Source organism: Dothidotthia symphoricarpi (genome assembly GCF_010015815.1).
Source record: "Dothidotthia symphoricarpi CBS 119687 unplaced genomic scaffold P153scaffold_3, whole genome shotgun sequence".
NCBI lineage: Eukaryota > Fungi > Ascomycota > Dothideomycetes > Pleosporales > Dothidotthiaceae > Dothidotthia > Dothidotthia symphoricarpi.
In genome coordinates, this window is record NW_022985010.1 from 690,270 (window position 1) to 716,372 (window position 26,103).

At 55.3% G+C, this 26,103-nt stretch overlaps 8 protein-coding genes across 8 annotated transcripts; 7 read left to right on the top strand and 1 right to left on the bottom strand.

Moving 5' to 3' along the window:
- Positions 1–282: 282 nt before the first annotated feature.
- Positions 283–1,158, bottom strand: P153DRAFT_381782 (uncharacterized protein; the record flags this gene model as incomplete). Its single annotated transcript, XM_033670073.1, has 3 exons — positions 283–693; positions 740–972; positions 1,020–1,158. The coding sequence occupies 3 exons, from the start codon at positions 1,156–1,158 to the stop codon at positions 283–285; spliced, it is 783 nt and encodes a 260-aa protein (XP_033527739.1).
- Positions 1,159–1,525: 367 nt separating this feature from the next.
- P153DRAFT_353724 (cysteine proteinase) lies at positions 1,526–3,352 on the top strand (the record flags this gene model as incomplete). The annotated part of the gene is made up of 1 exon (XM_033666461.1): positions 1,526–3,352. The coding sequence occupies one exon, from the start codon at positions 1,526–1,528 to the stop codon at positions 3,350–3,352; it is 1,827 nt and encodes a 608-aa protein (XP_033527740.1).
- A 245-nt stretch (positions 3,353–3,597) lies between these two features.
- P153DRAFT_332030 (streptomycin biosynthesis protein StrI) lies at positions 3,598–5,613 on the top strand (the record flags this gene model as incomplete). The annotated part of the gene is made up of 2 exons (XM_033665491.1): positions 3,598–4,596; positions 4,647–5,613. The coding sequence occupies exons 1-2, from the start codon at positions 3,953–3,955 to the stop codon at positions 5,611–5,613; spliced, it is 1,611 nt and encodes a 536-aa protein (XP_033527741.1). The 5' UTR covers positions 3,598–3,952.
- A 1,833-nt stretch (positions 5,614–7,446) lies between these two features.
- On the top strand, positions 7,447–9,522 carry P153DRAFT_155379 (uncharacterized protein). The gene is made up of 2 exons (XM_033662226.1): positions 7,447–7,642; positions 7,696–9,522. The coding sequence occupies exon 2, from the start codon at positions 7,720–7,722 to the stop codon at positions 9,505–9,507; it is 1,788 nt and encodes a 595-aa protein (XP_033527742.1). The 5' UTR covers positions 7,447–7,642; positions 7,696–7,719; the 3' UTR covers positions 9,508–9,522.
- Positions 9,523–9,903: 381 nt separating this feature from the next.
- P153DRAFT_363553 (carbohydrate-binding module family 32 protein) lies at positions 9,904–13,357 on the top strand. Its single transcript, XM_033667398.1, has one exon. It carries the CDS (start codon positions 10,230–10,232, stop codon positions 13,266–13,268), a length of 3,039 nt encoding a protein of 1,012 aa, XP_033527743.1. The 5' UTR covers positions 9,904–10,229; the 3' UTR covers positions 13,269–13,357.
- A 119-nt stretch (positions 13,358–13,476) lies between these two features.
- P153DRAFT_332039 (uncharacterized protein) lies at positions 13,477–15,674 on the top strand. The gene is made up of 3 exons (XM_033665492.1): positions 13,477–13,705; positions 13,761–14,872; positions 14,921–15,674. Exons 1-3 carry the CDS (start codon positions 13,657–13,659, stop codon positions 15,665–15,667), a joined length of 1,908 nt encoding a protein of 635 aa, XP_033527744.1. The 5' UTR covers positions 13,477–13,656; the 3' UTR covers positions 15,668–15,674.
- Positions 15,675–15,863: 189 nt separating this feature from the next.
- On the top strand, positions 15,864–23,414 carry P153DRAFT_393182 (ARM repeat-containing protein). Its single transcript, XM_033671210.1, has 5 exons — positions 15,864–16,024; positions 16,076–16,140; positions 16,199–17,153; positions 17,201–22,979; positions 23,050–23,414. Exons 1-5 carry the CDS (start codon positions 15,963–15,965, stop codon positions 23,407–23,409), a joined length of 7,221 nt encoding a protein of 2,406 aa, XP_033527745.1. The 5' UTR covers positions 15,864–15,962; the 3' UTR covers positions 23,410–23,414.
- Positions 23,415–24,564: 1,150 nt separating this feature from the next.
- P153DRAFT_332046 (uncharacterized protein) lies at positions 24,565–26,065 on the top strand (the record flags this gene model as incomplete). Its single annotated transcript, XM_033665493.1, has 3 exons — positions 24,565–24,713; positions 24,761–25,082; positions 25,138–26,065. Exons 1-3 carry the CDS (start codon positions 24,581–24,583, stop codon positions 26,063–26,065), a joined length of 1,383 nt encoding a protein of 460 aa, XP_033527746.1. The 5' UTR covers positions 24,565–24,580.
- Between the last annotated feature and the right edge of the window lie 38 nt (positions 26,066–26,103).

Consider the following 26,103-nt stretch of genomic DNA (forward strand, 5'->3'; position numbering starts at 1 on the left):
GCTTGTCCGAGTCTCGCCGCAGAAGATGCGAGCGGCCTTGCCCGTGTCTCCCTGGATTTACCGACCACCTTCACGCAACATGTCAGGCCACGAATCACGTCTCACCATGGCGCGGGCAAGGCAGATGCTTCACAAGTTCTGGTGTCATTTTTCCGGAACTATGAGTTGGCGGCTACATGTTTTGTACAAGTGTATCCTCACAGCACAGCAACAGAACGGACCATCCTCCGAGGTCTGGCCCAGGAGTGAGGCTGTGTGCGCGTGACCGCTGTGGACTAGTTACTACGATGCCGTCGTCTTCTCTTTAACCCGAATGGTTCTTATCAGAGGCTCTAACGCGCCGGGTAACTGGATCTCAACCGTGAAGGTGCCCAGCTGCTTTACTCGCGATGGATCGTCCTGGTCATGTCCCGAGACGAACCTCACATCAGCCTCGTTCAATATCACACGAGCCGCCTCGTCGTTGTGCGCCAGCGCTGCCTTGAGGGTCGCGACGATGTCCGAGGTCGATACTGAGCCGTATATGGCGTTTGCAGGCGTCTTGGATTTGCTTGCCATGGCAGCTGCAGTCAGGACATCTGCTGCACCTGACGCGCCATATCGCGTCCTCTCCTTTTCTTGCTCGATGCGCTGGCGGGAGAAGTCGATCGTGGGCGGGACGAATGCATTTAGGAGGGCCATTGATCGCTCAGGCTGGTTGTGTCAGCTCTGTGGTAGCATACGGTTGCGCGGAACATACACTCAAGACGTCAATCTCAATAGGCCGTACGTAGCGCTTTGGCTGGTCGAGAAAGACCTGGTCATCTTCATCGACCTCCTCCAGGTTGACCTTTACGCCGAATGTGAAATCTCTTGCTATGAGCACCTCCTGAGCCTTCATCTGCTTCATCTGGGTGAAGGGCACGTAGTCTGCAATGCGGGCAGGAAACCAGCGATTGCGCATCTGTGCTGGGTTGAGGGGCACATACGAGCCTGTCCAGCATCAGCAGAGCCCTGTGGCTTCAGTCTGCCCTCCGTACCTGCTCGCCCAAAGCGCGGGACGTCCTGGAGCAGTTTGACGACTATGTTGCGCTCTGCCTCCTTCGCCTTCTTCGAGATGGTGCGTGTTTGCTGCTGTGGCCCCCACGCATCCAAGCCCTGCCGCGCAACTCTGCGCATACATGACGTGCACTGCGGGCGCAGCGCTGACCTGGTCAACGACGCCATGGGGGGTGATGCGGTGCGGATTGGTGGTGTCGCCGAAAAAGATAGACGTCGTCGCGTAGCACGTCGATCTTCTGGACGGGGCGGGAAGGGAAAATGGCCGACGTCTCGGCAGACTGGCTCACGGCGCAAACGATGAGTACACGCCAGCGTCACGTCGCTGGCCGTGCAGGTGTCAGACGATGGACTGCTCGCCCTCGCTCATGCCTTATTCCCCCGTGCTCCTCACCACGCTCCCTCTTGACCCGACACGACGTTGACAAGGCCTGCACACCCCCGTTCCGTCCAATCCCGCGGCAGCGGAAGTGGTACCCTCCGCAAAATGCCTGAGAAGCCACTCACAATCGCGACATATGCAGCGGGCGCCTCTCTCGCTGCCATTACCCTCGTCTACGTCTTTGGGCCCACCTATTTTCTCGACGATGACGCCACGAGCTCCAAGAAGAAGGGCGCCGTCGGCCTCAGCAACGCCGCCAACGACTGCTTCATCAACTCGGTCCTGCAGGCGCTGGCAGGCCTACCAGACCTGCGCATATACCTGATACGCGAGACGCATCGCCGGAAGCTGGACGGGCCAGAGGTGTACGAGGTCGACCTGGAGAGGCTGAGCGCAGACGATGCGACAGCAAGCCCAGGAAAGCTTGAGAATCTGCAGACGGGCGTGCTGACATACGGACTGAAAAACATACTGGACCACCTCAACGAGCGCCCTATATACAGAAAGACGATATCCCCCCAGCCCTTCATCATCTCGCTCGAGAAAGCGTTTGGCACGCGCATCAGCCGGCAACAGCAAGACGCGCAGGAGTTTCTCCAGATCGTAACAGAACGCCTTTGCGACGAATACCATGCGGGCACCAAGGCCAGGCGACAGGCACAACGGCCTGCGAGTGTGACGGCGATCCAAGACGGCGCGTTAGAACCGCATGAGATCGCCAAGCAACTCAGTATTGCGACCAGTCATGCTTCCGGCAGCGACAGCAAAGAGGAAGCCCATGACACAAATAGTGTGCTGCCAGAGGAGGAGGGATTTCCATTCGAAGGGAAGATCGAATCGCAGATCGAGTGTCAGACTTGCAAATTCAAGCCCAAGCCCTCCGCGTCGACCTTTGTCACCCTGACCCTGAACGTACCGCACGTCGCCTCCACTTCGCTCAACGCCTGCTTCGACGGGATGCTCAAGGTCGAACATATCGAAGATTTCAAATGCGAGTGGTGTCGGCTAGAGCACGCATTGAGGAGCAAAGACCATGAGTTGTCCAAGGCGACAGACGACGAGACCAGAGAGCGGCTGCAATCAGACATCGTCAAGATTCGCAAGGCTCTCGATGAAGACCCAGAGACACCACCAGAAGGCGTCGAACTCCCAGACTCCAAACAGGCCCCAAAGCGTCGCATAGCTCGCCACATGTACATCTCGCAATTCCCCAAAGTCCTCGCAGTCCACCTGTCCCGCTCCATGTTCGCCGTTGGCACTGTCTCGACGAAGAACCTCGCCAAGGTGTCTTTCCCAGAATCTCTGCCACTAGGTGGCTTGTTACATCGCAAGAACTACCGCCTATTGGGCATGGTTACGCATAAGGGCAGCCACAACAGTGGTCATTACGAGTCATTCCGCCGCCAGGTTCAAGCAGTGCCCTTTTCCACACCCCATTCGTTTGGAACTGAAGGCGCATACAGTCGCCATGCGACACCACTTCCCTCTGCGACTCATTCAGCGGTACCAACGCCACGCATATCTACGTCGAACCTCACTGGCACAGACCGCGCATCACTGCTATCTTCGATCCGGCCACTAGACTCTCCGTCCACGGGGTCTCTCTCCTCGCAATCATCGAAGGCGTCATACTCCCGGGGTCCGGCCCCGACGTCTGCACCGCGGGTCAATAAGGATAGTGGAGAATTTGCACCGCCGCCCGACATGGCATCACTGTCATCAGTCAAGACCGGGCGTTCTCTCAAGGAACGGGCGTCAGAGAAGGCAGCTTCATTGGCTGAAGCAAACCCTCTCAAGCGCAAGTCAAAACGAGCAAACAATAGATGGTGGCGCATCAGCGACGACAAGATCAAGGAGAGCAAAACGGGTGAGGTTCTAGGCATGCAGAAGGAGGTTTACTTGTTGTTTTACGAACTCGATCGATCATCCTAGACTGGGGGTCTCGAAGACGTGGTTTTTCATGGTGTTGGCATGCTGTATGGGCATTGGTTGGTACTCATGCTGCCGTGGTTTTCTGAGGCATGTTTGCCAGGCACTTTGTATGCACGCGATAGACTAGATTTCCCTCGCGCCAGCGTCACGAATAACACGATTTATCAGCACGCTTCTTATTGGCTTGAGATTTACCCCACACTTCTTGCTCGAGGGACTCTGCTGACTAGCTACTAACTTACTGCAGCTTGCACAGCGTTACATCTTCAGCTGTGGATTGGTGCTACGGTCTCACTCGCTTGACCTACATTGCTCAGTCGAATCATGCAGCTGTGAGACGCAAGTAAGACAAACCTTCTCAGCTATTTTCGCCTAACAGGGCTTGTGGATTTGCTGCAAATGACGATTGCCTCTCAAGGCTGTAACATCAAATCCGGGTCATTATTCCAGCGAAGAAGTACTACTTGAGCAAACCGAAAACATCAATTCCAGAGACGCCATCAAATACATCTAACCATCCTTAATCAATCCATCACAACCTCTCGATCGACATATCCTTGCCAAACTAGTTCAACTCCACCAACTCCAACCCATAACACCATGGACACCTCAGACTCCTTCCTCAAAGCCCCAGAAAAACAGATCTTCACCAGACCTCTCCGTGTCCTAGTAATCGGCGCCGGGAGCCGAGGAACAGCATACGCCCAATCCACACTCAACGCAACAAACTCCCTCGTGGCCGCAGTCTGCGAACCCATAGAGTACAAGAGGCGGGAATTCGGACGAAAGTTCATCTGGGGCACCAGCCCCGCGAAGCCTAACCAAGCGTTTCCAGACTGGCGAGCATGGGCCGCGTACGAGGCGCAGCGGCGCGAGAAAGAGGAACAGGGGGAAGACGTAGAGGCGGGCATCGACGCCGTGTTTGTATGCGTGCTGGACGAGATGCACGAAGAGGTAGTGTGTGGCATTGCACATCTACGCGTGCATGTTTGCGTTGAGAAGCCGCTGAGCACGCGGCTGGAGAGCTGCGTGAGGATGTATCGGGCGTTGAAGAGCGCTGGCACAGATGCAGATATAGGAAAGAAGAAAGACCCCATCTTCGGCATCTGCCACGTCCTGCGCTACTCGCCGCATAACATGCTGCTGCGGGATCTAGTCCTGGAGAAGAACGTCATCGGCGATGTTCTGAGCGTCGAACATGTCGAGCCGGTGGGCTGGTGGCACTTTAGTCACAGCTACGTCCGGTACATCTCCCTCCCCTACTCCCTCACTCAAACCATACTAACAAAACCAGAGGCAACTGGCGCAAAGAATCCACATCCGCGCCCTCTCTCCTCACAAAATCATGCCACGACATCGACTTCCTGATGTGGCTCCTCTGCTCGCCCGCCCGATCCGCACCCATCTCCACGCCCCCACACCTCCCCTCAACCATAACCTCCACAGGCACACGCTCCTTCTTCCGGCGCGAGCGCAAACCAAAAGCCGCCGGCACCGCAACAAACTGTCTCTCCTGCCCGCACGAACAAGCCTGCACCTACAGCGCCAAGAAGATCTACCTCGACCGGCACCTGCGCAAGGGCAACACAGCCTGGCCCATAAAAATCATCAACCCGGAAATCGAAGACATCTTCCACACCGCGGGGAAAGACGCAGCAGAAGCCCAGCTCCTAGCTAACCTCGCGGAGGACTACACGTCCAGCACGCCTGTGGCTGACGTCGAGAAACGGCCTTGGTTCGGGCGCTGCGTGTGGGACGCTGATAACGATGTGTGCGATGACCAGCACGTAGTCATCAGCTGGGCGGACTCCCCCCTTCCCGGGCCCAACACCGATGATGAGAGGAACCGCCGCGCTGCAAAAACAGCGTCCTTCCACATGACGGCCTTCACGCAGAAGATCTGCGAGCGCCGCGGCCGCATCTACGGCACTGCTGGCGAGCTCGCGTATGACAGCACGACGATTAGCGTGTATGATTTTGCGTCGGGGGAGACGGTGGTTCATGAGCCGCATTTGGCGGGCGGGGGGCATGGGGGCGGGGATGAGGGGCTGGTGAGGCAGTTTTTGAGGGCGGTGGATGCGGTGGAGAGTGGGGGCGTAGAGGCGCAGGAGGCGCAGAGGAGGTTCCTTGGGTGCGATTTGGAGGAGGTGGTGAGGAGTCATGCGGTTGTGTTTGCGGCTGAGGAGGCGAGGAGGGAGGGGAGGGTGGTGGATTGGGGGGTTTGGTGGGGGGAGAGGGTTGAGGGGGGGTTGGGGGCGTAGATGGCTGGAAAGAGGAGGGGAGGGGAGGGTGTATGAGATGGAACTTCATTATGTGGCGGCGTCGAAGAGTCCTTGAAGTTGAGATTGACGAACACAGAAATGTGGCAAGTTGCTACAGTATGACTTGTTTTTAACACCTGTTCGAGAACATGAAGCTTTTGATATGACAGTACTACAGCGAGTAATGATCCGTGAGAAGATGAGAAATCGACTTTGGGAGAGCCCTATAACATCTCTTACAGATGTGCACACCATAAACGATTAATAATTCCTGAGATGTTGACGTGAGGAAGGAAGGAAGAAGCGAGAGGAAAGGAAAAAGAAGAGGGATACACATCTACCTTCGAGGACAGAACACAGCACGAGAAAGACTTCCTCAGCCCCTCATCTCGCCTATATTCTCCTCTCTCTGCTCTTATTCCCTCATTTTCATACGTGGCTCATCGCGTACGCAGCCTTACCCACAGTATCAATCAGTCTACGACACTCGTCGCTGACGCAGGAGAGCCGCCCTTACGCATGAGCTGATGAACGACCCAGCCGAAAAAGCAGTTTAGGATCCCCTTCCAAATCTAGTGGAGATGGGCGCGTACAGTAGGGCATGAACAGTATTCCGAGGCTTGTGAAACCGCGATGACAACATCCGTGCTGTCTCCAATATGCAGCGAGCGAGCGATGAAGCATCGCCCACCTCAAGAGGGTTTGACAGTTAATTTCCCGATGCTGTAATTTACGGTCTTTGCTTGGCTGCTGGCTTGGGGGCAATTTGGCTATATTTGGCTCATTAGTGGGCTATTTGTGCAGCATAATTCCTCCTCTTTGGGAGTCGTCGGCGCTTAATAGCCCTTGTCTGTCGGGGCATGGCGTGAGGCTCTGCGAGACGAACGACAGCGAGATGCCCCATCGCAATTCCGCGTAAGAGCGTCTCCCCGTGCGACGTCTGGACAGTGTCGGCGCTTGGATTGGCAGGTGGACTGTGGCCAATAGAAAGGCGGGGTTCCGGGTACAATGCTCGAGAACGACACTCGGAAGCGCAAACTGACGTTCGGGCGGTCCCGATCCCGAGGTCGAGTAGACATGGACAGCGGCAAAGAGGTGGGCAAGCTCAAGACCCGGAAAAACAACAACGCGCTCCTTCACGCGTCGGTTGTGTGTTGTCGTGAGCGTGTTATAGTCGTGAATGCTGTTCTTGTGAGTCACCCTCTGGTGCATACACTTGCACAAGCGAAGCAGGGCCCGACATGCGCGTTGTTAAGAGTCACCATGGCTTCTGGAGACTTGATTGGGCCACGATAATCTGTTGTTTCGTTTCTGCCGACTTGTCATGCGGCGCACAGACGACGGTGCAGGCGCTAAACCATCCTCCACCACGACCATCCATTCGTTCTGCCAGACGTCCAACTGCCGCCCCCCCGGAACTCGACGGTTCAATGTACTACAGCAGTATTGTAATACGGCGCGCAATTCTGGGTTTCATGTCCCCAACCGCCTCGCCTGCAGGCGCCTCGCCGTTTGCTTACCCGTTTCGGACATATTCCTCGCCAGCTTTAATGCTCCGGCCAGTGAGGAGCATCACAACCCACCCAACCTATACCGAATAGATCAGAAATAACACAGAGTCGTTCACTAGACATGTTCTGCCCATGTACTCGCCCAGCACCACCTCTGTGTTTCAGACGGGCTCCACCCCGTAGAACATTCCGTCGTGATGCTACCGCTTGAGTCCTGACCGCCTGAGATCTGGTTTTTCGACGACGATGAATCGTGTTTCAGGTGTTTTAGCGCGGACGGAGGACTGGTTGTGGTGGCTTTGTGGGGGAGAGGATAAGTATGATTGCCTCGCCGCACAACCACTTGCTCCATCATCCTTCTGGTACTCTCTATCAGCAAAAGCGTTTACATTGTCCGACGGGTCGAGACAGTGCTCTTTTTGTGTCCTTTTTTAAATTCCATTTGTCTTAGAATCAGGAGCTGGATCTCCCACTAAACCGCTATTCGATAATTCCTGCTCGACCTTTTGATACTCAGCGTAAGTCATTGGATACGGTCGTTTGGAATGCAAGTCATACTCACACGAAGCAGTCTGGTAGCTCATACTCATTCACAATGTTCAACCGCCAAACAACACCACCAAGTTCCTCCTTCAACTACATCCCTGGCAGTGTCGGGTCAGATGCTAGCTACTACTCGCGAGCCTCCTCGCCAGACGTCAGCGCTCTCAGTCTTACTCCCCCGCGCTCGCCCATCCGGTGCCATGGACCACTTCTCCTCCCCAAGGTCCGGATGCAAGATCAGATTGCTGAGCCTACCTCTGGTCCCGTTAGACATCGCAGGACGCCGTCTACCTCCAGCAGCATTGGCTATGGCTACAGCCCCTACTCGCGACCAACTTCAATGGTCCGCCGTAGCTTGAGCCCCTTCAACCAGAATGTGCACAGTGCTATGGCTTCCCCTGCCTCTACTATTGCTTCCTATGATATGGGTCTTGCTACCCTCAACTCGCCCATCAACTTCACACGACCAGGCGCTCGCCGCTCGTCTTCGTACATGGGCTCGCACTCTCGTTCCAACTCTGCTGGCCGAGCTCGTCATGACCGATCTTCTTCGGCTGGAAGTGTCGACGAGAACGTCGTCAGCCGATATGGCTTCCCTACATACCGTAATTTGCCAAGCTACGTGACCGCCTCGGGCGTATCTCACTCAAACTTGAGCCACGTCTCTTCCGTCTCGCCCCCATACTCTACTGTCCAGGAGATTCCCAACTACACCGCGGCCGCCACGCACGACTTTGGCGTTGTAGACTTTGAGCCAGCTCCCGCTGTTCAATACCCTTCCTTTAATGAGGTCAACTTCGACACCTTCCAGCCTATTGCTGCCACTTCTTCTCTTTCCGAGTATCTTTCCTCTCCCAACCCTTCCCCCGCCCTAGTCCGTCGTGTCACTAGCGCACCACGCGGTATCAACAACCACTTCTGGTGGGACATTCGCAACCTGCGAAGCTGGGAGGACTTCAATATCTCCACTATCAAGTCCATTCCTTCAGTACTGCCCCTCCTTGAGGTTCCTGTCCCGTCGTCCTACCTCCCGCAGCCTTGCCGCCAGAACCTCCAGCCAGAGAACGAGTCTGGTCTCCATGACATCTGCACAAACTACTACGCCAACAAGGTCAATGCTGCACTCAAGGTCGCACAGGGAAACACACACATGGTCATGCGCGCTGTCAAGCCAATCGCTGGAGCGCGCCAACAGCCCGAGTTCGTCTCTAGCTACCCCTCCGACTACGAGAAGACCATCTTCGGCGACAGCCGTGGACGTGTCGTTGGACTTGTCAAGTGCTACGACCAGTGGAACACTGGCATGCGTGGAGAGTCGCCGCCAAAGCAAGTCCTCTACCTCCAGGGCCTTGCGCACCTGCACCGCGTCATGCGTGAGCACGGATGCCGCTACGGCTTCATCATGACTGAGATCGAGCTCCTGTGCGTTCGATGCGGTGGTCCATCTGACGCTGCGACCGTCGATCCTACCATTGTCAACGCGCAGACTGGCGTTCCCATCTTCGGGTACCTTGAGACCAGCGCGCCTATTCGCCTGTCTACACAAGGTGTGCACCCAGAGACTGGTGACATCCAGCTCACTGCCCCCCTTGCATTGTGGTACTTGCACATGCTCGCCAAGGAGAACCCGTTCGAAGGCATGGGAACATGGCGCATGGACGTCGGTGGACCCGCTGCCCTTACAAGGCAAAACTTCTTGGAGAAGGATACTTGGATTCCTAAGCCCCAACTGGGAGAGAAGCGCGAGGCGAAGAGGATCCGGGGATGGGTGTTCCCCGAAGAACCCTTGAGCAAGAGGGAGTGTGGAAAGGGACGGAGGACCAAGAGCGTAAGCAGTTGAGAAGTCTAATATGTACGAGAGGCTGCCGGTTCAGGCTCTTCGTGTGAGTTTCTTTTGTTCTTGAGCATTTTCTCGCGGGTGGGTTAGCAGCATTGCATGGCGTTCTTGCACAGCATTTTCTGGCGCGTTTTGAGGTTCTTTTCTAGCATCACCACACCAAACTCTATTAGATAGCAATGGTACACACACCGTCATCCTACAAACATGAACATCCCCACCGTCGTGAATTCACTTCGTCATGTCTTGAAGAGATTTCCTTTCTCCACGCGATATCCATCTAATCAATTTGATGGAGCCGAAGAAAACAAAGATTGTTATCGATGACGTCACGTCCGATAACTAAACTTTGTTGCATTCCTTCAGCCTCCACTCAGCCGCATTCCCACACCATCCGACTGGACGCGGATTCCCTTGCCACACAGCTGTCTCGTTCCTGTCGCGTTGTCAAATGAGGGTGGTACGTGCCTACGCGCGCCTACGGGCTACTTTCCGCCATAGAAAAGGGTCCACGTGAGGATGACAGCTGGTCCGGTCGCCTAGCGGTGAGAAAGAGCACGATAGCGATCGGTCGCACGACAAGATGTGCAAGGATGCGGGTATCAGTCATGATCAGCGTGGCTTTTTCTTACCCCTGGCCTTAAAGATTAGACAATGCCCTCGTGGGGTTTGCTTGCGTTTCTTTCTGTCTACCCGTTCTTTATTCCTCGACTTACCCCTTGGAAATGCGCTTGCAGAGATTGAGCATATTACTAGCAGCTTGTCGCCTTGTTTCGAGCAGTCAGGGTCAAGATCAACATCGAGATCAGTTTAAACACGTCGACTGGGACGACGACAACTGGACTTTGTCAAGCCGCGCCCTCGATCAGGGTCATTATCAGTCCCGGCTCTCCCTTGCGAACGGCTATGTCGGAATCAGCGTTGCGGCTGCGGGCCCGTTTTTCGAAGTCGACAAACCCGTAGAGGGCGACAATCTCAGTGGCTGGCCACTTTTCAGCAGACGGCAGACTTTCTCGTCGATCGCGGGTTTCTTCAATACGCAGCCGGAACTCAACAACTCGAATTATCCTTGGTTGGACCAGTATGGCTGGGATAGTGTTATTAGCGGTATACCGCATTGGAGTGGGCTTGTGGTCGAGGCCAATGGCGCGTGGCTTAACGCGTCTGTGAATCCGAAACATATCTCAGACTTCACGACCAGTCTTAATGTAAGAGCTGGCATTGCGAATTGGAAGTATAAATGGGCGCCCGGGGGAGAAGAAAGAGACGCTATCGACGTTGACTATGAACTGTTCGTGCACAAGCTCAATGTCAACCAAGCGGCTGTTCGACTTCGACTTACGGCGGCTCGCGACCTGAATATCACAGTATACGATGTTTTGGATGGAGACTGTGCTGTTCGAAGCGAGTTCGTGGATAAGAAGTTTGAGGATGATTGGCCGACAATATGGACCGCTGTCAGCCCTGAGAATATGCACGATGTCACCGCGTATGTTTACTCGACTCTTGTCGGGGATGCTACAGTGGATATGAGGACTCGAAGCAAGGCTCAGGATGTTTATGCCAACGGGAACGAGATGACAATTGCGCAGTCTGTGCAGGTCAAACTAAAGGCAGAGAAATCGGCTCAGTTGAGCAAATTTGTTGGTATTGCATCTACCGATGCGTTCTCGGATCCGCAGGAGGCGGCATGCAATGCCTCAGTATATGGTGCTAGGGAAGGATATGATACCCTTTTGCAGTCACACACCAAGGAGTGGCACAGCATCTTGACCGAGGACTCGGTGGACGACTACCGCCTACCAAGTGGCTCATTGCCAGATGATCCTAACATCAGAGAACTCCACATTCTGGCGCACACGAACCCGTTTTATATCTTGTCAAACACCGTTGGACCCAACGCCATCGCAGCAGCGGGAGGTAATACGCGGCTTGACATCCACAGCATCCCTGTTTGCGGACTTGCTTCTGACTGCTACGCTGGCCAGATCTACTGGGATGCTGACGCGTGGATGGCGCCAGGATTGCAGGTCTCGCATCCGCAGCATGCTCAGAACGTCATCAAGTACCGGGTTGAGCACTTCGAGCAAGCGCAGAGAAATGTTGAGACGGCTTTTACTTCGTCGAAGAATCAAACCGACAGGTTCACGCCGGGTGGAGCAGTATTCCCATGGACCAGTGGGCGTTTCGGCAACTGCACGGGAACAGGGCCTTGCTTCGACTACGAATACCATGTGAATGGAGACGTTTGCATCGCTTTTAACAACCATCTCGCGGTAACTGGTGATGGGGCATATTTCAAAGAAACGTTGCTTCCTATTTCGAATGCCGTTGCGCATTTCTTCGGGGAGGTACTGGACTTTAACAAATCGTCGGGCGCGTACGAGCTCTGGAACGCTACGGATCCGGACGAGTATGCGAACCAAGTCAACAACGCTGGATTTACTACTGCTCTTATCCAGAGGCAGTTTATCGAAACGAGCGAGTTCAACAATTGGTTTGGTGTGGCTCAAAACGCAAATTGGTCGAAGATTGCATCGCGTATGCAACTCCCCGTCAACAGGCAAGCAGACATCGTCGTCGAATACGAGGGCATGAATGGCACTGTGATGGTGAAGCAAGCAGATGTAGTGCTCATCGACGATCTTCTGCACTACCCGAATCCGTACAGCCTTGCGAACCTGGATTACTACGCAGCAAAGCAATCACTTGATGGGCCGGCGATGACATATTCCTCGTTCAGTGTCGTCGCGAATCAAGTCTCACCGTCGGGATGCTCTAGTTACACTTACGATTTGTATTCTTCATCGCCATACATTCGTGCACCATGGTACCAATACTCCGAGCAACTCATTGATGAAGTCGCAGAGAACGGAGGAACCCATCCCGCATACCCGTTCTTGACAGGCATGGGAGGATCGAACCGAGTAGCTGTGTTTGGCTACTTGGGATTGCGTCTTTTCTACGATAGACTGGATATCGACCCTTCACTTCCACCCCAGATCTCCTACCTGGACTACCGCACGTTTTACTGGCAGGGCCATGGCATCAACGCTACGTCCAACGCTACACATACTACTCTCATCCGTCTACCTCGCGAGAAGTATGCGCTCCCATCAGCAAACGAGACCTACTTTGAGAAGCCCATCCCCGTCACATTCGGCACACGGCCCGGAGAGTTCTCGCTGGGCGCCGAGCCGCTCGTCCTCCCGAACCGCATGATGGGCCAGACACTCACTATGGACGGCAACATCCTGCAATGTAAATCCGTCCTGCCATCGCCGCAGGGAAACGCACCAGGTCAATTCCCCATCGCTGCCATCGACGGCGCAGCGAGCACGAAATGGCAGCCCGCCAACTCGTCCGTCCTCTCCTACATGACCGTCGACTTGGGAGATGCGGAGTTCTACCCCATCACCAACTTGATGGTGGACTGGGGCAACCAGGCGCCGTCTTACTATGAGATCCTCTTCTCGAACTCGTCGCTCCCGCCGTTCAAGGATGGGGAGAAGGACGTGCGCAGTGTGGTTGCGGGCAAGGTTGAGCTCTCTGCGCCGTATGATCCTGTCACTGCGTTTGAGATCAGGACGTATGTGGGGAACCAGACGAATGTCACGTTGGAGCGCAGTGTGTGGAGTGGGAGGTTTGCGCATTTGGGGATAAAGGGGAATCAGTTTGGTGACGTGGAGGTCGGTGGGACGGTTGCGGAGTGGAATTTGATTAGAGAGGGGGAGGTGGCTGAGAGGGAGAATCTGGAATTGTAATTGTGAATGTTTTGTTGAAGAGTTTCTTAGAATTATAGAGTAGATGGTAGGTATATGTTGTGTTAGATTTAATACAAATCGGTCAATTGACAAGGAGTTGTCTCGCGAATCATTTGAATTTCTCAATCCGTGCATTTCCTTGGTCGTGGTGGCTGATCGACAAACGATTGTCAGGCGCGGATCGCGACGATGACGCTTGCGGCTTGATCTCGCGCGCATCATGGCAACGTGGACTGAAGCAACCCACGACTCTTCTATCTATTGTCCCCTGAACGACGGCGACTGTACTTGGTCTCGCAAACACCTAGAATTCGATACCCTGATATCTGTACCCTAATAAACTTCACATCGTCATCTCACACTCTCCCACTACATGCGATAGCGGCGCATGCCCCCGAGCCTCTCAATGTCGCGTCCTACCGTTTCGAAAGCGCAAAGTATGTTGTCGCGTTGATGTGAGGATTTGCGGCAAACACGGGCTGACTGTTGCAGCTTCCTATCCCATCTACGCTGCTAGCTTTGCCAACAGCAGACCGGGCTACCTGGTGGTGGGTGGGGGTGGAGGCGCCGGGCGTCATGGCGTGAAGAACAGCATCACCCTCTTCGACTTCAACTCACGAGCGCCGACCGTCCAACCGTGCGCCGAGGCCGAGGTCTCCAAAGACGACTCGGTGACATGTCTTGCGAATCTTGCGACAAAAGATGGCTTGATAGTGTATGCTGGAATCGGCGGCAGCGAGGAGGACCGCCTCAAGGACAGGAACATGCACTTCCAGGCCTTTGAGGTTCGCTTTCCAGCCATCAAGGCGACGATTGAGGGAGGAGATAAGTTGGATGGCAATATCTCGTTCTTGAGCAAGACGACGCTTTTCACGCCCCCGCAGTCGACGAATGCGAAGAAGGAGAACTACCAGCGCGTGGTAAGACTGTCGCCGCCGCAGCGGACGGCTTCCAGCACGCCTACGAAGCGCATTGGCGCAATTGCGTCGAGTCTGGCGGGCGACGAGAACGAGATTGTCGTCTTCGGCGCGACGTCGAACCGGCCAGATGCGCAGGACATAATACAACGGATTGGTCTGTACAAGGGCCAGGAAGCGAATGACGTGGACATTCTCGACCAAGGCGAAGGGCGCTTCCAGGTTGCTTATGCGTTGGACCAAGAAGTCTATCTCCAGGATATCAACTATGACTTCGACCAGCGCAGGAGTAAGGAGAAGAGTGAGCGCAGAAAGCTATATACCGTGCCGCATGCCGATGTCATGGAGAAAAAGCCACGCTCGAAGCTTAGGTGCATACGCTGGCTCTCCCCAAAACACTTGCTGCTTCTAGCGAACAAGCCAAATAGGACGGGCGTCGACCTGCTGGTGCTTCACATGTATGAGGAGGGACCGGCCAGCGTTGTACTGCGGAAAACGCTGCCAAAGCACGTCAAGGCGGCTACGGATATGGATGTCGCGTTACTGGACCCCGGAGCGGACGGCGTGTATCAGATTGTGGTTGCTGTCGCTGCCATAGACAACTCCCTGAGTGTGTATGTGATTGACTACCACGGCCCTGCGCGAGACTCGCTCAGTAACCTGCATCTGTTTGATACGTATACGGATGTAAGTTTGACTTCTCTGTGCCATGGCAAACGGACTAACACGAGATAGGTTCATAGCATGCAGATGACAAAAGTCGTGTTCTCACCGTTCTACAAGTCCGACGCACCAGTGGGGAAGACCGCAGCACCACAGTACCTCCGCCTGGCTTCGACATCGCTGGGCAACACCATCTCCGTTGAGACATTCGAACTGCAATACTACGGGTCACGCCATGTTCTCCAAACAGCACGAACAAGAACCATGTACCAGGCGGCATACTACATCGTAGCAGCCGTGGTCATCGCAGCCGTCTCGTTGATGATCCAATCACTCATCGACCCTGAGGGAAGCCTAACCAGAAGCCTACTCCCCGCGAGCCTGCAAAGCGCAGCCAGCCAGCACAAGCCCTTCGGCGAGCTGCTGCGCGAGAAGCGGCACCAAGCCATCCTGAACAACGCCGACTCGCCGGTCGTCAAAACAGCTCACCGCATCAGCGATCTGCTCCATCTCCACTTCCCTGACGTGTCGCATGACGCTGTCGAGCGGCAGAAGAAGGCGCTCGTCATCGCCCACGACCCGGACGCGGAGTCCTCCCTCAGCACGGAGGTGCATGAGGGTGATGAGGATGTGGTTAAGAAGCACGCGGCGGCTAGGAAGTGGGATGAGCTTAGTAAGGAGGAGAAGAAGAGGTGGAGGGAGAAACTGGTGGATGCGGGGATGTGGACTGTTGGGGAGGGCGAGACGGTGCTGAAGAGCATCTTCTTTAGTGAGATGGGCGGGCTGGTGGGGGCTGCGGCACGGGGGGTGCTTGGGTGATTGGGATTGTATGTTATGACCTAATTGAGCTGAATGGTATTATCGTTTGAAACATTCTACATCGTCTTCTACTGTATTTGCTCACCGCGGTGGTGTCGGTGATGCTCCCAATGCGGCCCGCGGTGAGGATGGGCCAGACGCGCTAGCAACTTGACTCGTGATCTTGAACCAGTAACTTTACCACAGCTACGTCCACCTCAACCACACATTGACTTGGACCACACGTCCTTCCTTTTCATGGAAGACGACACTTTCTACTCGACAGCTGCCGCGCGCTTCAGGTGAAGCAGACACAATGGCGCAGCAGACGCCGCTCTCGCAGACGCTGGACCGCATAGTCCACGAGCTGCGCTCCAAGTGAGCCCGCCAGCTGGGAGGCAGACGAGGTGCAGAGCTAATGCTGGCCAGACATGACGACACACGGCAAAAGGCCGCCCACACGCTCCGGCAGACGGTCGAGTCGGCGCATCGAGGTGAGCGGCAGGCCCAGGCCCGGCCCCGCGCAGGCAGGCACTGACTGACGCTGCGCAGAGCTCGCGCCCAACGTCTTCACGACCTTCTACAGCGAAGTCTACGGCAAGATCTCGGGCCTCATCGTCACGGGCAGCGACTCCAACGAACGCATCGGCGGCATCCACGCCCTCAACGCCCTCATCGACTTCCGCGGCGACGATGCCGGCCAGAAGACGACGCGCTTCGCCTCGTACCTGCGCGCCGTCATGCGCGGGCAGGACACGACGGCCATGGTGGTGGCGGCCAAGGCGCTGGGCCGGCTCGCGAAGCCCGGCGGCACGCTGACGGCCGAGCTGGTCGAGGCCGAGGTCAAGGGCGCGCTCGAGTGGCTGCAGCTGGAGCGCCTGGAGAACCGCCGCTTCGCCGCCGTGCTGATCCTGCGCGAGCTGGCCAAGAACTCGCCCACGCTCATGTACCAGTGGATCGCCCAGATCTTCGACGTCATCTGGGTCGCCCTGCGCGACCCCAAGGTGCTCATCCGCGAGTCGGCCGCCGAGGCCATCAGCGCCTGCTTCGAGATCATCTCCCCCCGCGACTCGCAGATGCGCCAGCTGTGGTTCGGCAAGGTCTACGACGAGATCCTGCGCGGCTTCACCATCAACACCAACGAGGCCATTCACGGCTCGCTGCTCACCATGAAGGAGCTGCTGGACAAGAGCGCCATGTTCATGAACGACCAGAAGTACAAGGAGACGGTCGAGACGGTGCTCAAGTACAGGGAGCACCGCGATGCCCTGGTGCGGCGCGAGGTGGTGCTCATCATCCCCATCCTCGCCAGCTACTCGCCGACCGAGTTCGCCGCAAAGTACCTGCACCCGTGCATGCTGCATCTGCAGGGCCTGATACGCAAGGACCGCGACCGCGACAAGGCCTTTATTGCCATTGGGCAGATTGCGAATGCAGTCGGCGTCGCCATCTCTCCCTACCTCGAGGGCATCCTGGTCTTCATACAGGAGGGCCTCACAGCGAAAGCGTATGCAAAGATGATATATCCCTCCATGACTCTGCTGACAATCCCAGGCGAAACAAGAGTGTCATCAACGAAGCCCCCATCTTCCAGTGTCTGAGCATGATCGCCGCAGCCGTAGGCCAGGCCCTCACCAAGAGCGTGGAACGGCTGCTGGACCCCATCTTTTCCTGCGGACTGAGCGATTCCTTGTTCCAGGCCCTTGTGGACATGGCCCACTATGTACCGCCTTCCCGACCCATGATCCAGGAGAAGCTCCTCGACTTGCTTAGCCAGATCCTCGCCGGCAGACATTTCTTACCCCTAGGCAGTCCCTACCAGGTATCGCAGACACCGCAGATATGGACACGAGATCACAAGGACCCGCAGACGATTGCGCCGCGAGAAGCAGAGATTGCCTTGGCTCTACACACACTAGGGAGCTTCGACTTTACCGGCCATGTTCTGAACGAGTTTGTTCGCGACGTTGCCATCCGCTACGTCGAGGCTGACAACCCGGAGATCAGGAAGCGCGCTGCCCTGACGTGTTGTCAGCTGTTTGTCAAGGATCCCATTGTGCATCAGACGAGCACTCATGCTACCAAGGTTGTTGGCGACATCATCGAGAAACTGCTAACAGTCGGTGTGGGCGACATTGACCCTGAGATTCGATGGGAGGTCCTCATGGCGCTCGATGCGCGCTTTGACCGCCATCTAGGAAAGGCGGATAATGTACGGACCCTGTTTCTTGCCCTCAACGATGAAGTTTTCGCCATTCGAGAAGCTGCCATGTCTATCATCGGTCGGCTCACATCTGTCAACCCGGCATACGTCTTCCCCTCATTACGCAAAGTCCTCCTGCAGTTGTTGACGGAAGTCAATTACGCGAATAGCCCGCGAAGCAAAGAAGAGAGTGCGAAGCTTATCAGTAGTCTGGTTGGAGCAGCAGACAGTCTTATCAAGCCACTCGTTGATCCGATTGTCACTGTGCTTCTTCCGAAGACAAAGGACCTCAATCCTGAGGTTGCGTCGACTACACTCAAAGCTATTGGCGATTTGGCGACGGTTGGTGGCGAAGGTATGATCAAATACATCCCAGAGCTCATGCCCGTGATCCTCGACTTCATGCAAGATTTGAGTGCAGATTCGAAACGATTTGCCGCGCTGAGGGCTCTGGGACAGCTGGCTACCAATGCAGGCTATGTCATCGAACCGTACAGAGACTATCCAGAGTTGATGAACATCTTGATGAACATTGTCAAGACGGAGCCTGAAGGTGAACTTAGGAGGGAAACCGTAAGGCTCATGGGTACCCTTGGTGCTCTGGATCCGGACGAGTACGTGAAGATCATGGAGCAGTCGCCAGACAAGCATCTCATCCTGGAGGCTCAAGCAGTTACCGACGTCTCGCTCATCATGCAAGGCATTACTCCTTCGAACGAAGAGTACTACCCCACGATTGTCATCAGCACGCTCATGGGATTGCTGAAAGATACATCACTGACTCAGTTTCACTCCGCTATCGTGGATGCTGTCATGAACATATACGCCACCATGGGCCTCAAATGTGTGCCTTTCCTCAACCAGGTGGTGCCTGGATTCCTGCAAGTTATCCGCGCCACTCCGGCGGGACGCTCAGAGGGTTACTTCAATCAGCTTAGCCAGCTTGTTCGAATTGTACGCCAGCACATCCGGCCGTATCTGCCTAGCATACTGGCAACCATCAAAGAGTACTGGAGCAGCAGCCCTCAGCTACAGTCGACCATCTTGTCGCTGATAGAAGCTATTGCTAAGTCGCTTGAGGGCGAGTTCAAGGTCTATCTGGCTGATGTCCTACCTCTTATGCTCAGCGTTCTAGACTCGGATCAGACTGGTAAACGGCTACCTTCTGAGCGGGTGCTTCATGCGTTTCTCATCTTTGGGTCGAGTGCGGAAGAGTATATGCACCTCATTATACCGATCATGGTCAAGATGTTTGACAAGCCAGGTCAGCCTGTGCATATCCGAAGACAGGCCATCGAGACATTGGGGAGACTGTCGAAGCAAGTCAACGTTTCCGAATTTGCTGCGCGAATCGTCCATCCTCTCTGCCGCGTGCTTGCTGGCACCGAGCCGACGCTGAAGCAGACTGCTCTCGAGACGCTTTGTGCACTCATCTTCCAGCTCGGACCTGACTATGTCCACTTTGTGCCGACTGTCAACAAGATCCTCATCGCACACAAGGTGCCTCATGAGAATTATGGCCGTATTGTGTCGAAGCTGCAGAAAGGGGAACCTCTGCCGCAAGATCTGAGTCCAGACGAGCGGTATGGGGAAGACGACGAAGATCTGAACCCTGCGGAGATTCTTACAAAGAAACTGGCTGTCAATCAACAACATCTCAAACAGGCTTGGGAGGCATCGTCCAAGACAACGAGGGAAGACTGGATTGAATGGATGCGAAGGTTTAGTGTGGAGCTGCTTCGGGAGTCACCGCAGCAGGCGCTGCGTGCTTGCACACCACTGGGTAGTATTTACAATCCCATCGCTAGAAGTCTGTTCAACTCGGCTTTCGTCTCGTGTTGGACGGAGTTGTACGATCAGTACCAGGAAGAGCTTGTTCGGTCCATCGAGTGTGCGCTCACGTCGCCGAACATCCCACCAGAGATCTTGCAGATTCTTCTGAACTTGGCGGAATTTATGGAGCATGACGACAAAGCCCTTCCCATCGACGTTCGGATACTGGGCATGTACGCCGGCAAGTGCCACGCCTTTGCCAAAGCGCTACACTACAAGGAGTTGGAGTTCAACGCGGAGCAGAACTCTGGCGCCGTGGAGGCACTCATTAGCATCAACAACCAGCTACAGCAGACAGACGCAGCGTTCGGTATCCTTAGGAAAGCACAGAACTATAACGACGTCGAGTTGAAAGAGACTTGGTTCGAGAAGTTGCAGAGATGGGACGAAGCGCTCGCTTCCTACCAACGGCGTGAGATTGAAGAGCCGGGCTCGTTTGAGGTCACAATGGGCAAGATGCGCTGTTTGCATGCTCTCGGTGAATGGGACCTTTTGTCGACTTTGTCGAAGGAGAAGTGGTCTACTGCTAGTCAGGAGTATCGGAAGGCGATTGCTCCGCTTGCTGCGACGGCTGCTTGGGGTCTGGGCAAGTTCGCTGATATGGATTCCTACCTCAACGTTATGAAAGAACAGTCGCCGGACAGGGCATTCTTTGCGTCTATCCTCAATATCCACAACAATCGCTTCGAGATTGCGATTGAAGAGATTGCCAAGGCTCGAAAGGGTCTCGACACCGAGTTGAGCTCGCTACTCGGCGAGTCCTACCAACGCGCCTACCTGCCGATGATCCGCGTGCAGATGCTGGCTGAGCTGGAGGAGATCATGGTCTACAAGCAGAATGAGAACAACAAGGACAAGCAAGAGAGCATGCGCAAGACCTGGATGAAGCGTCTGCGAGGTCTGCAACCGAATCCGGAAGTCTGGCAGCGAATGATGAAGGTCCGCCAACTCGTCATCTCGCCTAGTGAAGGCACAGACATGTGGATCAAGTACACCAATCTCTGTCGCAAGAACGATCGGATGAACCTTGCGAACAAGGCACTGCAGAAGCTGCTAGATATTGAGGGTGCAGGCGAAGGGAGAGTCGTCGAGTACGTGCGTGAAAACGCCCACAAGATCCCGCATCCTGTGGCGTATGCGACGTACAAGTATATGTGGGCGGATCATCCTTATAAACAGGAGGCGCTCAACTTGATGAAGGACTTTACTACGCGACTATCGGAAGACCTTGCTATGCGCACGAGGGCGGCGTCCAATCCGATGATGCCGCAAAATGGCATGAACGGGATGAACGGTACGACGAATGGTCTGTTCAGCAACGCGAATCCCTTCGCAGCCACGAATGGTACCAATGGCGTTAATGGAATGAACGGCTCGAGCATGCTCAACGGATCAGCTATGGGCGTCTCGACCATGGATATGGCCGACTGCCATCGCCTTCTCGCTAAATGCTACCTGAAGCAGGGCGAATGGCAACAAGCACTGCACGACGGAGAATGGGGACATGAATACGTTCACGAGATCCTGTCCGCGTATGCCGCTGCCACTCGATATAACCAGAACTGGTACAAGGCATGGCATGCGTGGGCGCTTGCCAACTTCGAGGTCATCAACTCGATCACGTCAAAGGCCGATCGGGAGACTACAGATGTGCCCTCTAACATGGTGCACGATCACGTCGTTCCGGCTATCCATGGCTTCTTCAAGTCGATTGCGCTGTCGTCGACTAGCTCGCTTCAGGATACGCTGCGATTGCTTACGCTTTGGTTCAGTCATGGTGGGCTGCCGGAAGTCAACCGTACGATTACTGAGGGCACGAAGTCGGTTCCGATTGACACTTGGCTTGAGGTTATACCGCAGTTGCTTGCCAGGATCAATCAGCCCAATCCCACGGTCAGGCAGTCTATCCATCAGCTGCTGATTGAGGTCGGCAAGGCGCATCCTCAGGCTTTGGTTTTCCCGTTGACAGTCTCGATGAAGTCCGATGTATCTCGTCGTTCGCGGTCCGCCAGGGAGCTCATGGAGGCCATGCGCGAGCACTCACCGCGTCTTGTTGAACAGGCCGATCTTGTCAGTCACGAACTAATCAGGATAGCCGTGTTGTGGCACGAGCAATGGCATGAGGGTCTTGAAGAGGCGAGTAGGCTCTACTTTGGCGACCATAACATCGACGGCATGTTTGCCACGCTCGCGCCGTTACACGCTATGCTTGACAAGGGACCTGAGACGTTGCGCGAAATCTCGTTCATCCAGTCTTTCGGTCGCGAGCTGCAGGAGGCTCGCGACTGGTGCAATACGTTCAGGACTTCTGGCGAGATTGGAGACCTTAACCAGGCTTGGGATCTGTACTACCAGGTGTTCCGCAAGATTGCGCGTCAGCTGCCGTCGTTGATGACGCTGGAGCTTCAGTACGTGTCGCCGAAACTCAAGGATGCGCATGATCTTGAGCTCGCGGTTCCGGGAACATACCAAGTTGGCAAGCCGGTTATTCGGATCATATCTGTTGACCCGCTGGCTTCTGTTATCCAGTCTAAACAGCGGCCTAGGAAATTGGAGATGCGAGGTAGTGATGGCAAGGCGCATACGCATATTCTGAAGGGTCATGAGGATATCCGTCAAGATGAGCGCGTTATGCAGCTGTTCGGTCTGTGCAATACCCTACTTGCCAACGATGTTGAGAGCCGCAAGCGCCATCTCAACATCCAACGGTATGCTGCTGTGCCGCTGTCGACGCAGTCCGGACTACTGGGTTTCGTGCCAAACAGCGACACACTTCACGTTCTCATCAGAGAGTACCGTGACAGTCGAAAGATCCTGCTCAACATCGAGCACCGTATTATGTTGCAGATGGCGCCGGACTACGACTGTCTCACCCTCATGCAGAAGGTTGAGGTGTTCGGCTATGCGCTCGACAACACGACGGGTCAAGATCTGTACCGTGTCCTGTGGCTCAAGAGTAAGAGCTCGGAAGCCTGGCTGGACCGCCGTACAAATTACACTCGCTCGCTCGCCGTCATGTCCATGGTCGGCTACATCCTCGGATTGGGTGATCGCCACCCGTCCAATCTCATGCTCGACAGGGTAACTGGAAAGATCGTGCACATTGATTTCGGCGACTGCTTCGAAGTGGCTATGCACCGCGAGAAATACCCCGAACGCGTGCCCTTCCGACTAACGCGCATGTTAACCTACGCCATGGAAGTCAGCAACATCGAAGGAAGCTACCGCACAACATGCGAACACGTCATGCGCGTACTACGCAGCAACAAAGAATCCGTCATGGCGGTACTCGAAGCCGTACGTATTACTCCACCCCACCCCTCCCATCCCCACACACACCACAAAAACATACTAACACAACCCACAGTTCATCCACGACCCCCTCCTAACCTGGCGCCTCGGCCACCGCGAAATGTCCCCCCCAGAGCCAAACTACCCCTCCGAGCGCCGCCAATCCATCATGGGCGACGTCGGCGACATGTCCAGCATGCAAGTCCGCGCCCGCCACCGCTCGAGCATCGCCCCGCCAAACGAGGCAGAGGCAAAGGAAGTCCAGAACGCTCGCGCGCTGCAGGTTTTATCCCGCGTTAAGGAGAAACTCACGGGTAGGGACTTTAGGCAAGGGGAGGAGCTGGGCGTTATTGGCCAGGTGGATCGACTGATTAAGGAGGCGACGAATTTGGAGAATTTGTGTCAGCATTATATTGGGTGGTGTAGTTTTTGGTAGGGTGGATGGGTGGGTGGGTGGGTGTGTTGTTGTTGTTGCTGTTTTTGTCTGCTGGATGATTTGGCGTAGTGGGCGTAATGGGGGGTTCGAATGGGATGGGATGGGGGGGTTTCGTGGGGCGGCCGCATATGGGTTGGGTGGCGTATGGTGGTTGCTTGTATCTGCTTTAGACATTCTTGTGGTTGAGGGTGTTTCTTTTCTTTTCTTTTCTTTTCTTCTGGGTGCGTGGGCATTGGATTGGACTGGGGGGTGGAGGGGTCTCCTTCTTGCACGGAGGATGTGATGCGAGGGGGCCTTTTGGAGTGTATTTGTAGGTATGATATTGTGCTTCATCTTCTTCTACTTCGTGTTAGTCGGTATGTAGCGTGAAGCGATTTAGATGGAAGTATTTGTCTTGATACCTATTTACCCAAACCGTGCATTTACCCTACGCGAATATTTTCCTCCCACTTGATCTTGAACATAATCTTGACATGCAGTGCTGTGCCGTACTCCACTATCCGGCGGTGAAACACAAAACGATCTACACTCCCCTGACTAGCTCTTCCCGCATATCCGTGCTTTCTCCACGCCCCGGCTCGCTAGCCAGACGTAGCGCTGCGACTATCACGCCGTATCTGGAGCTGATTTGTCGCGCGGAATGTGCGATGATGAGTCGTCTTGTGGGGGTGCTTTATCTACGAGGCGCTGATCCAGGGCGGTGGCTATCTGGGTTTTCTGCTGCAATCGGATGTGCTGGGGAAATAGAGCGTAGATAGTAGGTAAACGGTAGATAGTAGGAAGAAGCATACCTAGAAAGAGCGAGGGAAACGAAAGACAACACAACGCCGCAGCGAAACCGCGGTTGAGAATTGCGAGCGCAAATTGACGAGCGCGCGCGAGGATTAGCATGCGCAACGATCAACGCGTGGGTATGCGTCCGCCAGACTCGGGTTCCGCGCGCGAATACAGTACGGCGGCGGAGCGCTTGCATTGGCGGAGTCATGCGTCTGTGTGTACGCCGAGTGCGGAGGAGGGGCGGGGGGACCCGTTTGCAGAGGTGGGTGTTGGGATGGGAAGAGGGAGGGGGAGGGGGAGTGAGGAGGAGAAGGAAGATGAGGGATCTGGGGAGGGTGTTTTGGGAGGGAATGGAGTGGAGGGGATAGAAGATGAGAGCCCAGGGGATATAAGTATGGATGCGGATGCGGATGCGGATGGAGAAGGGAGGAAAAGACTTAGTCTCCTCGAAAGAGTCCGCCATTTTACTTGGACGTGGTTTTGCATGACTATGGCGACGGGGGGGCTTGCTAATGTGCTTTACACTGGTATGTTCCACTGGGAAAGATACTTTTATCAGGCTAACGCTCTCCAGTGCCCCTCCGTTTCCACGGCCTGTACGCCCTAGGCTGCGCCTTCTTCCTCCTCAACATAGCGCTTTTCGTCTTCAACGTCGTCATGATCTCCTGCCGTTTCTACTTCTACCCCCGCACGTTCCGCGCGTCATTTGTCCATCCGACCGAATCGCTCTTCATCCCCGCCGCCATCGTCAGCTTCGGCATCATCCTGATCAACATCACGCAGTACGGCGTCGGGATGGCGGGGACGGGGATGTGGTTGGAGCGGTGTATGATAGTGTTGTTTTGGTTTGATTGTGGTCTTGCTGTTACGTTTTCCATTGGGATTTATCTGACCATGTATGTGCATCCCCCCCACCCCTGACTTCAACCCCAGACTGACAAACCTCAACAGCTGGTCAACAACAACCTACACCATCTCGCAGATGACGACTCTGTGGATCTTCCCGGCGTATCCTTTACTAATCATCGGCCCGCACGCAGGAAACCTCGCGCCCAAAGTCTCCAACCCAAACACAGCCCTCACCATCATCCTCGGCGGCTACACAATCCAAGGTATCGGCTTCCTCGTCTCGCTGATGATCTACGCAGCCTTCATCTACCGGCTAATGACGCAGAAGCTGCCCAAAGAGTCGCTGCGGCCCGGCATGTTCGTCTCCGTGGGGCCAAGCGGGTTCACCATCTCCGGCATCATAACAATGGGCCAGCACCTCCCCTCCGTCGTGCCGAGCTCGTTCATGGGCAACAACGGCGAGCTCGCGGGGCGCGTGGGCCTGATCTGCGCGAATTTCATCGGGCTGTGGCTGTGGGGGCTCGCGCTGTGGTTTTTCTTCGTCAGCGTCGGCGCGCACTGGAGTTGTGCTGCGCGCGGGAAGATGGACTTTGCCATGACGTGGTATTCGTTTGTATTCCCCAATACGGCGCTGACGACGGCTACGTTTGCGATTGCGAGGGCGTTGGATGGGAATCGCGCGATTGAGGTTGTGGGGTGTGTGATGACGGGCGGGTTGGTGCTGATGTGGGGGTTTGTCGTTGTGATGAATGTTAGGGCTGTGGTGGTGGGGCAGGTGCTTTGGCCGCAGAAACAGGAGGATCGGACCGAGGGCGGGTGGAAGGAACAGAGTGCTGAAGCGCGGAGGAGGGCTGGGGATGCGGAGGAGACTGTGGGGGAGAGGGCGTTGCAGTTGGTGAAGACGTTTAGTCGGAGGGGTGGAGGGGTGGGGAGTGTACATGCGGATAGAGGGACTGTGAAGAGATCGCAGACGGATATAGGGCAGATGAGGAGGCGGTGGAGTTCTGTGGGGAACGGGGGGAGGGCCTGAGAATCCAAGAAAAAGTGCTGGTGAGCCGATACACAAGA

What these genes read in the sequence shown, in the direction of transcription:
- P153DRAFT_393182 (XM_033671210.1), top strand. Translation starts at nt 15,963, where the DNA reads ATGGCGCAGCAGACGCCGCTCTCGCAGACGCTGGACCGCATAGTCCAC. An exon ending in GTCCACGAGCTGCGCTCCAA is followed by an intron (nt 16,025 to 16,075) that starts GTGAGCCCGCCA and finishes AATGCTGGCCAG; the next exon opens with ACATGACGACACACGGCAAA. An exon ending in GGTCGAGTCGGCGCATCGAG is followed by an intron (nt 16,141 to 16,198) that starts GTGAGCGGCAGG and finishes GACGCTGCGCAG; the next exon opens with AGCTCGCGCCCAACGTCTTC.
- P153DRAFT_363553 (XM_033667398.1), top strand. Translation starts at nt 10,230, where the DNA reads ATGCGCTTGCAGAGATTGAGCATATTACTAGCAGCTTGTCGCCTTGTT.
- P153DRAFT_332039 (XM_033665492.1), top strand. Translation starts at nt 13,657, where the DNA reads ATGCCCCCGAGCCTCTCAATGTCGCGTCCTACCGTTTCGAAAGCGCAA. An exon ending in TACCGTTTCGAAAGCGCAAA is followed by an intron (nt 13,706 to 13,760) that starts GTATGTTGTCGC and finishes TGACTGTTGCAG; the next exon opens with CTTCCTATCCCATCTACGCT. An exon ending in TGTTTGATACGTATACGGAT is followed by an intron (nt 14,873 to 14,920) that starts GTAAGTTTGACT and finishes AACACGAGATAG; the next exon opens with GTTCATAGCATGCAGATGAC.
- P153DRAFT_155379 (XM_033662226.1), top strand. Translation starts at nt 7,720, where the DNA reads ATGTTCAACCGCCAAACAACACCACCAAGTTCCTCCTTCAACTACATC.